We start from the raw sequence: 12,332 nt of genomic DNA on the forward strand, positions 1-12,332 counted from the left end.
CGTATATTGTCAACTAAAATAGTAGAACTATTGAAAAACTAGAACTATAATAGTAGAACTATTTTAGCTTTCTAAAGTACGGCGCACGGCGCATTTTTTTACCAGCATAGCACGGCACACCGCGCAGGTCATTAAAATGACAAAATAAATTCCTGCGCACCTGGCACATCTTCCTGACCATGGGTGCCATTGAGACAGTCTCAATCGTCAGTTAGCAGGTAAGACTGTGATAATGATTAGTTGACACTTTTTAATGAGTTATTTAAGATGAAAAAAACCTTTGGCTAGACCTAACCTTAGTAAAATTGTAAAAAAGTTTGTAAAAAAACTATTTTTTACACCTTTAACCCTAATCTAACAAGGTTTTTGTTAATTAGCATGTCTCGGAATAGTGTTCATCTTTTTTTGTGACGCATTATTAGCCTCCCACTCCCTGACAGCATCGTTGATGCTCCGAGTATGAACACCTTCAAGAACAGACTAGACAAAGCTTTGCAGGAGCATATGTTCAGTCTTAAAAGGCTGAGCTACTTACGAACCAGGCAATAAGTCCAGCAGCTATCTCAATCAATCATCAGTTATGGAAGATCAGGTTCCAAAGGTCGGATCTCTTGTGAATCACGTCATGAAGAGTACAAGAATCAGCAACAGGCCATGGGCCTATTTCTTCACTGCTGACACTTCTATTCTATTCTAAAAACTAATCATAGGTAGATTCTGCCACATGGGTACATTCCAATACAGTAATTGTGTGACATTTTGTTGCACAATATGCCAAAAATGTCACATTATTGTTGAAAGTATGAGTAATGTTTTGATTGAATAACTTGACAACACGGTTTTTGGAAAATGTGATGAAATGTGTTGCACAATAACCCTACGTCCCTACTTATTGGTTATATATATATACCGTAACTTGATTGAATTTATATATAATATATATGTTGAATATTTATAAAATATATTCAACTTACTGATGATGACTGGATTTTATTATGGGTGAGCAGAGGTGCTGAGTGTGAAAAGAGTACACAAAGCATTTATGAGTATTTTATTTGTAATGGGAGTTGGAAAGTGTGAAGGAAATTTTGCTGTCTGAGGCACAACTGTTTCATTTTTTCCTATTCAAATTCCTAAGCATACTTTGATGCTATGCTATTCATGATATAATGGAGAGATGAATGATGTTTGACACAAGCATGATAATATAGCCTCAAACACAAGCTTGTAAACAAAATAGGCCTTTTTACCTTGGGATTTTTAGTTACAATATATGTACAGTAACTTTCCCACAAAGAGCCTAAGAGGCTCAAAAATTTCCAGCATAGTTAATATTCTATAATGCTAAACATAGACTGTTCTATGCCTCCTGAACTTTCACGTTAGCTGACTCACATGGTACCAAAATGTGGATTCATACATTTAACCATGATTTTTTATTGTTTTAGCATTGTTTGAAGCTGTGCAAGTTACCTACAAGTTCAATTATTACAGAACAATTGTATTGATAGCACAATGAATTTGAATAGCTCAAAGATAGTGTAATGATCTCTCTGATTGTGTAATGAATGTATATGTAGTTCTTGTGTAGTGGTTTGCCAGGGAGATAAAATAAGCTTGAATCATGACTGGCAATTGCCGCTATACCATCAATATGGCCAACTCTATTGTTGGAGTGTCCATACTGTCAATGCCTTACTGCTTCAAAGAGGTAAGATTTCTTTCTATTTTCTCCTCTCACTATTTATAAATTTTCATTATAATAAATTTTCATAGGAATGGTTCAACTACACGTACCATTTTCATATGTTTTTAAATCATAAAATATGTATTTTGTCTATTCATTTATGATATATTTCAGGAAAAATTACATGTGCAATTTTGAGATAATGAGAATGGGGACAAATTTTGCAGGTTGGCCTTCTACTTGGAGTCATCTTGTTAGTTTTCTGTTCATTCATCACTAAGAAGACGTGCATGTACCTCATCCGTGCTGCCATCATGTCAAGAAGACGCAGCTACGAGTTCTTAGGTAATTCATTTCAGTAGTTATTCCTATCTTTGTTGAATAGATCTGAGAAGTAACTATGAAGAGAGCATGCATGAATATTTGTAAATATACTAATGAACTTGATAACTTTGTGCTAGCTGCATTTTTTTATGGAAATCTTGGCTACATGACTACCTACTGTGTGCAATACAACATAAGAATTTCTGAAAAAATATTAGAAATTTCCTATGGAATGGTGGTACTTATACTAAAGGTCTACAATGTAACTTGCTGAACTTTTTTCTTTGATTAATTCTCTGATTTCTTTCAGCATCAGAGAGTGGTATGTAATTTCAACATCTAGCTATGTGTTGGTTGCTGATCAAATTCATAATGGAATTTTTAATTGGGAACAACTTACAGTTTTTTTTAATTTCAGGGTTCCCACCTAATCTATGATTGCAATCAACCTTTTTACCCCTAGGCCTCTAGAACATAAAAAATCTCTATCATTTTCCACATGACAACCTCACTTATTTCTGTTACATATTACAATGAATAACAAAGTTTGCTATTGCATTCTGTATTCAATGTTTTTTTTTATCTGATCAAGAATCACAGTTATGTTAAAAATGTCTACCTATGTTTGTCCATTTTAGTTTTTGACTGTAATATATATATATTTACTTACCACAAAAGCTACGTATACTATACCAGCATATTTAATGAGTGGATATCACACAGTGTAATGGGTCATCTTTATTGGTTAAAAGAGGAAGGGTATTCAAGGTTCTTTAAATTCCAAGGGGGATAAATAAAAGATGGCCTCCCAACTCCCATTATAGCCATCCCTGTCTGCCAGATGTTTTTTCTCTTTAGTTCAACTTTATTTTTACTCTAGTACAATACATAATTACTAAGGGACTTGAAATTAACCTAACTGTAAACTAAACGATTCATCAACCTAATACAATCAAAACCACCTCTGGCCCAACAAGGAATCCTAACATACAAACCTAACTGACAAAGCAAACCGGCAAACGGGTAAACCGACTGGTTAACCAATATGGCCTAAACTTAACCCAAAAACCAAAATGGGTACCTACTATCTCCCAGGTAAGCCAGGTAAGCAAACCCCCAGGTAAGCAAATCCACCCATGCCCCTAACCCCCAGGCTAGCAAACTGGTGCATGGGTTGCTTTATAGAGCACTTGAAGATGCTGCTTTAAAATATATACATTATCAACATGAAACACAAACATTATGAAACACAAACATCAAAATTAACTTCAAAACATAGGTATATATGAACAGAAAACTATAAATAAGGTAGAATTTTTATCTACAACATCATTATATCAAAGCCTCTGCATTGAAATATTCATCAAGGAATATACTGGCAGCGATTTAAGAAGGTACCTATGTAGTATGTATTGGCAAACAGTGAAAACTACTCACCAATCTCAGATTGGTGATGGTATTAGGCAACTGGCAATAGATTTTCAGTTTTACCATCAACCCTGACATGTAAAATAATGGTCTGCAAGAATGGCAGAGAGAGTGAGATGGAGAGCACTGATAAATACAAAAATAGGTAACATTCAATATGAATGTCAAAATTCAACCTAATTTAATATTAACTCAGAACAGGAGGAGCATTATATACCTACTTGCCTTAGTGGGGTCCAGGTAACCATCACTCTCCAGCAGTAAAAGTGACAGCCCATAACAATGGCAAAGGAAACAGTACACTTATAAATAAATAGTAAATTTCATCAAAAATGCTTTCCACGCAATTATGTTTTTGAATAATTGTTTTTTTTTCAGCATTAAGTGCATGGGGCGGACCTGGGAAATTGGTTGTGGAGATTGCCATGGTGCTCTTCCTGGTGGGCATTGGAGTGAGCTTCCATGTCGTCATGGGTGATCTCCTACCCAATATTGTGGCGTCTGCTCTGCAAATTAACATCAGCGCCGGACTACGTGCTTCTCTGCTGCTTGGTACTATCTCCTATAGGATATTGATACATGCATTTTCTTTACTTCGATACATGCATTTCTTTGTTTTTGGAATTTTTTGATGCACAAAATATGAGTGAAGGTATCAAGTAAAGATATTCATTTAATATATTTATATATATTACAGGCTCGTAAAAACTTTTTGGGAATAACTTGTTGAAAAGATAGCGAAATTTATGCCTTTACTAATAGCTGAAAAATTCGAAAGCAGTTATAAATATTAACCTTTTATGGCTTCCAGTTATCTGGTTATTGACCTGTTATTGTTGACTTCTCATTAAAAACTGATTTTCAAGGCCCCTTGTGCCACAGGCTGGAAAACATTTTGGTTTTATTTCTTTAGAAACTTGAATTACCATCAATGTGGAACTAATTTTAGCCTTTAATCAGGAAATTTATTCTTCTTGCAAATTTTACCCTCTTCAGTATTAAATAACTAAAAATGGTAACTTAACCTGAAGGGCCTGCAATTATGGCCCTGGCCCAACTAGCTAACTTTTAAAATGAATATTAAACATTTTAAAGAATTGAAATAATTCTTTGATTGTGAAATTTTGACTAATTAGATGAAAAATAATGACGACAATCATCATTGTAGTGAAATTTGCATAGTAAGGCCAGTACTTAAGTGTAAAGATTGTATGAATTGCGTGCAGGTATTGTGCTGCTCGTAGTTCTTCCTCTATGTCTGCTGCGCAACATAGACAGTCTCGCCTCCATGTCCACCTGCTCCATATGCTTCTATGTCGCCCTCGTTGCTGTGGTGAGCATTGCTCTAGTGAAATTTTTGTGCGCTCAACACTTGAATATGTTTGCACCTTCCAAATTGTCATTGAATTGGTGTAGTCAGCCATATAATTGATGGGACCTTCATAACAATTTTTGTACCTCTTACATTACTATTGCCGAATGATTATATTAATTCAAATACATTTTATAATGACATTGCATTTGAAAGATGTAAACAGAATGTTTCTTCAGATAATTGGCTATAGAACAGGAAATAAAATGTTAAATAAATGAAGTAGATTTGTACAATTATGTTAAATAAATGAAGTAGATTTGTACAATTGAATGTTAACATTTTATATATACCACATGCCTTGAGTGTCCAGCTTCATAAGGTTTAATGCTGCCCCAGATCATGGGACACGCCCTGCCGCGGGTGCTGGACGGGTCGTGGCTGGAGGGCGCCGTCTGGGCAAACTGGAGCAACGTCTTCCAAGTCCTGCCTATCATGTGCCTCGCCCTCGCCTGCCAGAGGTGGGTGCCTCGCCCTCGCCTGCCAGAGGTGGGTGCCTCGCCCTCGCCTGTCAGAGGTGGGTGCCTCGCCCTCGCCTGTCAGAGGTGGGTGCCTCGCCCTCGCCTGCCAGAGGTGGCTGCAAAAAAAATCTGAACAAATTGTCATCATACTAACTTCCTGCTGATATTTACTCATTTCAACAATTGATGCCTGTTGACCTATTTACTTATTATTAAATCTCTACTTGCATTCATTTAAATGCCTGCGTAATTTACCAAATTTTATAAAATGCAATGACATTGCGGTTATGTATGATTAATTTGGTGCTTTGGCCAACGTCCTTAACAATACCTATCCCAGCCTTGAAGAACATTGTTACTGAATATAGCTGGTTACTCTAAGTAAACAGCTTAAGAACATAGTTTAGTTATGATAGTCGCTACTTAGTGGCATATGAGAGATTTTCTAGAAATCGGTTCATTTTTAATTCCCTCTTGTCGTTCAAGATATTATTCAATATCTTAGGATAATGCTGGTTTGCTTAAGTTTTGCATTGGCCTCATTTTCGACAGAAAAACAAGATTATAGTTATTCTTTCAATCGATAAAACAATTGATCCATCCGACCTTTATCACTATCCAATCCAACATACAATGTGTACGTCATTGCAGCAATGTGTTCGAGATCTACGACTCACTGCCTGACGCGAACGTGAGCAAGATGCGTGATGTGGTGTCGGGGGCGATGAACCTCAGTGCGACGCTCTACGCATTCGTCGGCATCTTTGGCTGCATTGCTTTTGGCCACAGCGATAAGTTTGGAGGCAAGTTTTTTATTTGTATTGCTGCCAAACATCGCAATTTGTTGCATAAATAATTAATGAATCCCAAAAAAATGATTACCTAAGAAGAAAATTCTAGATTGTTATCATGGAAGGTTGATTTTTTATGACATTAATATTATTTGTCATGTGAAGCAAAAGTTCCTATGAAGAATGCTATGCTGGAATGATTATGGTGCTGCAGGCAATGTGATCCTGGCGTTCCCAGCCACCCGCCTGACTGAGGCTATCAAACTCTTCTTCGTGGCGTCCATCGCAATAAGCTTCCCTCTGCTGCTCTTCCCTTGCCGCACCAGCATCTACTCCCTGCTCTACAGACGGGTAAGCTGCTGCTATTGTCCCCTATATATATTCACCGAGTTTCTATTTTTATTACCGTACATGAATTTTACAATTTATCTAACGAGTGCAACGTTGTCTTCTGCTTTAATAATACAATTTACAATCTTTATGTGCTTGAATGACCGGGAAGCCTAATTTATGGTAACACAAGAACCATAGTTTCATTCTCACTCCATAACCACAAGAGCGTCAGGGACAGACCAGCAATGAAATACCTATATTGTGCTGAGTTTTCATGTGCTTATTTCTCCGTTTCCGTATTCTTATTAAAAACTGGTGTGTTATTTCTTGTTTTCTGATCGTTTAACAGACAAATAATTTGTGTTTGCTTCAATTGAAACAAGTGCATTGATGATTTTGTTTGTTTTTGACAGAATTTGTCACTCTCCCAAGACCTTGTAGGGAACTACATGCCGGAGACGCGCTTCAAACTCATCACATTCGTGGTGCTTGGTGCCACTCTCTGCATTGGCATCCTTCTTCCTAATATTGGTCTGTAGTCTACTAAACGTGGGCCAAGCTAATCATCTCTTGGTTGTTGCATGAAACTACTGCTTTCTTTGAAATATGACTGACTTTAATATCAATGCTAGTCTTTAAGATACCAAAAGGATGGATATACGGTAGTCATCATGGAAGCCCTTCTCAATCAATTTTGAACACCACCTTCTCATTGAACTCAATGAAACACACCAAAGCTAGTCGTTAAGATACCAAAAGGATGGATATAGTCATCATGGAAGCCCTTCTTAATCAATTGAACACCATCTTCTCAATGAAGTTTGAACACATTTCTCCAATCATGATAGCTTTTCTCAATAAAGGTTAAACACATTATCATGGATCATATCCTATAATTTGTTCACTGAAGTTCATAGGTGGTGGTTGATGTCGCTGACTTGACATATCTCGAGTGCAGAGTTCGTGCTGGGTCTGCTGGGGTCCACGCTGGGGGCCCTCATCTCGCTGATATTCCCTGCACTGCTCTTCATCCGCATGCACTCGAAGCTCTCCCTGGACCGGCTACTGGCGCAGGTGTCGTGTGTGACTTGTTACGGTCTTGTGACTAGTTTCTGTGGTTGTTGTGGCTAGTTACTGCCCTTGTTGTGACTAGTTACTGCCCTTGTGACTAGTTACTGACCTTGTTGTGACTAGTTACTGCCCTTGTTGTGACTAGTTACTGCCCTTGTTGTGACTAGTTACTGCCCTTGTTGTGACTAGTTACTGCCCTTGTTGTGACTAGTTACTGCCCTTTGTTGTGACTAGTTACTGCCCTTGTTGTGACTAGTTACTGCCCTTGTTGTGACTAGTTACTGCCCTTGTTGCGACTAATTGCCTTAAATCAAATGACCAGCTACCGTACTTATTGTAACTTGTTACTCAGTTACTACCACTATTGTGTGCCTATTTACTTCCCTTTTGAGAGACTAGTTACTGCACATGCCGTGCAGTAGTTAGCCTCAGTAACACATGTGCTGTGGTGCAGGGCGTGCTGCTGCTGGGGGTGGTGGTGGTGGTGACGGGCTGCTACCAACACCTCGCCGCTGACTCTCCCCCTCACCAAGACCTGCCCTCCGTCCGCCTGCCCCCCTTCAGGCCGCCGCCCTTCCCTGCTGCCCCTCTGCCCAGTAAGTCCCGCCCTTCTGGTACTCCCTAATAAATTACGGTACTTGGTCTACAGTGGCGCTTTAGAAAACACGACGATGCCACTGCACCATCCGGTGATAAAAACGCTTCAAAACTGATGAGAAGTGCATTCATTTTTTGTTGCTTGGTGTAACTGAATTTTTTAGATTTTAATCTTGCTGCAAATTTCATATACGATATCATATCATTTGAATACGTATCAAGTTTTGTTGGAGCGTGGCGACCTAATTAAGAGGGCGACTGCAGTATCATTGACGGATTAAAATGATGAACGATCTTGTGCGGTGACAATTCATAATATGACAACCGAAGATTGCAACTTCACGCATGACTTGAACGTAAAGTCAATGTAAAGTACCTATCTTAAACATTTTGCAAATCACATAAATCGAAGTTATTGGCTAAAAAAGGGTACCTACAACGAAATTTTGCTAATCTACTAATATATTGAATAGAAAAAGATGAGCATTGCATTTATTGAAATAAAAAAGTGAAAGGCATGCAACAAAATGGTCAGGAAAAAGACTAACGTTGTTAAGATACCAGCAGATTTTGTCTTGGATAAACTTCTCCTTGACATTGATCTAAATCAAATTTTTTCAATTATTGCTTAGCTTGTACTACTACCTATCTTATTATTTTGTTAATTAATCAATCTTCATGAGAAGCATTTCCCTTTTCCCACACTTGTATTTCTTAACGTAAGTTGTAAAATAAATTGTAATTTTTGTTGTTCAAGAAATCATCTCTTGCTATTCATTACCGTATTATATCATTAATTCATCTTGTATTTGCTTTTTTTGACATTTTTCATGACATTTTTTAAATATTATTCCGCAGACATCTACGGTACACTTCCACTTGGAAGAATGTTGATGTAAAGGTTAAAAAAAAATTCACCAAATAATAATCAGTTTCCTCAAAATTACACTGATGACTTCGCTAAATTCTCGAACGTTTCACTGACGTTCGATGAAATTCTTCCTCATGTCACGTTTTTCTGACCCGCGACCGCTGCTGCAGGTGAAGCTGATGGAGAACTGCGGAGGCTGGAGCCCGTGGCACCCGAGCCTCCTGTGGTAGACAAACAGGATCCCCCAGGTGACAACAAACAAGGGGGAGACTTCGACGAACATATTTCCCCAGTTGAACTCAAAAAAGAGGGAGGTATCGACAAACAGGATCCCCCAGTCGACCTCGAGGAAAGAGAGCTGCGAGCGGGACAAGCAGAGAGTAAACTGCAATTGCCAGAATCTCGGAATCGTTCCAAGCCTTTCGCCAAGACCAGTAAAAAGCAAGCGTCAAGATTCAAAAAAGAAAATGAAGTTGCAAAGAAAGAAGAAGTCGAAGCTGACAAAGAGCGAGAAGATGATTTGAAAGACAAGCTACACCGAGACAAAGAGAATGAAATAGGAAAACAAAGTCAGGAAGAATCGAAGGACAATAACGGTAAGCTTAATGCATTTTGAAACTTGAATTAAAACAGATTTGACTTAGGTATGCATTATTCGTACTTAAGTGTCTTTTATTATCAATCATAAGAAGTACTGCGGGTTAACGCTTGAAGTTGAAATTTAAACCTCTTTTATCAAAACTGTGCTTATATGAACATTTATTTTGATTACGCCTAATTTTCGTGATTACATAAGTGCACGGTATGTAATTATGTGCATTGGGTGATGTTACAAATTCTTCAAACATTGGTTTTAAATATTATGTGGTATTGAAGGAGTGTTATTTATGTTTCCAGTCGAGAAAGAAGATGACCTTGCCCGACAAGAAAAGCTGTTGCAAGAAATGGCTGAGCAGAACAAGGAGCACCAGAGAATTTTGGCGGAAGAGAAGGTGCTTCTCAAGCAGCTGCAAGAGCAGCAGCAGCAGCTTCCAGTTAATGTCGCGGCACAACAGCTGGTCGTATCTCCACAGCAACTGCCCCTTCCTGCTGATAATCTACAGCAACAACTAGATGTTCAACTACAGCCTTTCTTTGTCCAACAGCAAAATGTCCTATCCCAACAGCAGCCGATCGTGGCCCAACAGCAGCCGATCGTGGCCCAACAGCAGCCGATCGTGGCCCAACAGCAGCCGATCGAGGCCCAACAGCAGCCGATCGTGGCCCAACAGCAGCCGATCGTGGCCCAGCAGCAGCCGATCGTGGCCCAGCAGCAGCCGGTCGTGGACCAACAGCAGCAGGTCGTGGCCCAGCAGCAGCCGCCGATCGTGGCCCAGCAGCAGCCGGTCGTGGCCCAACAGCAGCCGGTCGTGGCCCAACAGCAGCCGATGGTTGCCCAGCAGCAGCCGATCGTGGCCCAACAGCAGCCGGTCGTGGACCAACAGCAGCCGATGATTGCCCAGCAGCCATCCAGCGCCTCCCCGAAAAGTTCCCCCGCAGTTGTCAAGGCTGGACACGACGAAGAGAGACGCCGGCGTCGGCACGCCCCTGTGATGCCAGAGGCCGGCGTCAGCGCTCCTCTACTGGACAACTCGCTGCTGTCCCTCAACGCAGCCCTCATGGTGAGCTGCGTATTGGTTAATAATGTTCCACAAGCACGTGCGTGGTATGCCTTGTGTCCTTGCTGGTTATCTCCAATTCAATGCCAGTCTTTATCAATTCATTTGTTTACTTAGCTACGTTTTTCACTGTTAGTAAGAACTTCTACAGCATGGAGAAATAGTGGAAATAATACACCATTATCTCATTTTTTCTACGTACCTCTGAATTTTTTGTAACGTCATCGCCTTTAGGCTATCCCTCGATATCATTTAAACTCAAATTTAAATGTCTTTACGCCAAAGCCTAAATTTTCCTTGATATGCATCTTCCGCACATAAATACGAAAAATTAAGACGTCAATTCATCAATGTTTATTTACCGAGTTAAGAAGTACTTATATGTAATGGAGCTAACTTATATTGTCCTCGTCAATAATGTTAATTTTGTATTATATAGGAACAAAAATTTCATTTTTAAAACATTGCAATGACATTCGCTCGTCAAATGCTCATTTGAACCCTCAGGACCGAGGCGCGCTCGAGGGGATCGGCCTGCAGGCGCACCTCGCGTCGCCCCGCCAGCTGCTGTGGCTTAATCGCCGCAAGAAGAAGAGGCGGCCTCAGGACCCCGACTACCCTGACGAGATGTGAACAGCTCCACGCCAAGTAGAAGAGGCGGCCTCAGGACCCCGACTACCCTGACGAGATGTGAACAGCTTCACGCCAACACTCAGTAAAATAAGTGAGAACGTCTAAATTGTGATGCAATTTCGGCCCGTGCAAGGGTCGTCTTGGTCTAGTTTGGTCCGGCAGAAAGGTTTATCTGCGCCGTGGCCGGTCTCTGCTCGTGCTGTGGGCAAGAAGGCGCGTCATTATTAGGACAATATGACCCATCCGCTGTTTTTGAGTGAAGCATTGAAATCTGTATCAACTCTTCAACTCGTGATTGGTCTATGGCGTCCAGAGATCAACTTTCATGCGAAAGACTTTTTACTTTGTCACGAAGCTTCCATGTAAGAAAAATTTTGCACTGAAGATACAGATCAAATAGTAGCGTACAAATTCAGATAATTTGTGTCAAATTGTAATTTTTTACGTGTGTCCAATATTCGATTAGTTTGTGTGCAAGCGTGTTTAACTTGAAGGAAATTGCACAAAAGATGCAAGTGAGTGCAAGTGTTTTAATTTTCGTTGCGTTTGACCTGTCACTTCTGTGGTACGTACGCTGACGAGCTAATGATGCTTACTTATTTCTTCATATTGACGTCTCTGACTGTCTCTTACTTCTGCTCCTTGTGAGTGATGAATAATTCTTACTTTGGATAAAGTACCTATGGTTAACTTGCACTTTGTTTGTGATGAGTGATGATATTTGACGGTGTGAGAAAGACTGAAAGAAAACAGCTTTACTATCCAGGGCCTATACTTTCAAAAGAAGTTTAGAGAACGTAAGTTCATCGGCCAATCACTGGCGGCCTTTCAAGCAAAATCCACCAATCATTGACAGAAAAATAGAGCGTAAGTACTTACGTCCACTTAGCGAATTTTGAAAGTATGGCCCCAGCAGATCATCTGAGCTACAATACTCTTGTCATTCACAATGAGATTATCTATTATGAATTTGTTCTTGTAGATGTTACCTCCCTTGTAGATATCGGCCATCTGAACAAAATCTACGTAAGTAATGAAATACGAAGAAGTGATTTTGTTTAATTATTGGGCGTGCTTGTTTAATGCTGATCTCGCTTGCATGTGCA

General features: G+C 39.7%; 1 protein-coding gene across 2 annotated transcripts; it reads left to right on the forward strand.

Annotated features, from left to right (window-relative positions):
* The first annotated feature begins 1,466 nt into the window (after positions 1–1,466).
* Positions 1,467–11,777, forward strand: LOC108667159 (putative sodium-coupled neutral amino acid transporter 10). 2 transcript variants are annotated; one of them, XM_018154148.2, is made up of 14 exons: positions 1,467–1,711; positions 1,915–2,032; positions 3,818–3,991; positions 4,666–4,772; positions 5,151–5,272; positions 5,924–6,075; positions 6,278–6,414; positions 6,810–6,927; positions 7,355–7,470; positions 7,922–8,063; positions 9,106–9,531; positions 9,833–10,596; positions 11,101–11,241; positions 11,303–11,777. In XM_018154148.2, exons 1-13 carry the CDS (start codon positions 1,625–1,627, stop codon positions 11,224–11,226), a joined length of 2,589 nt encoding a protein of 862 aa, XP_018009637.1. In that variant the 5' UTR covers positions 1,467–1,624; the 3' UTR covers positions 11,227–11,241; positions 11,303–11,777. The 2 variants fall into 2 exon arrangements, with proteins under 2 accessions (XP_018009637.1, XP_047738335.1); XM_047882379.1 differs by having other exon boundaries at positions 11,101–11,189; positions 11,251–11,777.
* The last annotated feature ends 555 nt before the right edge of the window (positions 11,778–12,332 follow it).

The sequence above is a fragment of the Hyalella azteca genome, unplaced genomic scaffold, assembly GCF_000764305.2.
Source record: "Hyalella azteca isolate HAZT.00-mixed unplaced genomic scaffold, Hazt_2.0.2 contig10317, whole genome shotgun sequence".
Taxonomy (NCBI): domain Eukaryota; kingdom Metazoa; phylum Arthropoda; class Malacostraca; order Amphipoda; family Hyalellidae; genus Hyalella; species Hyalella azteca.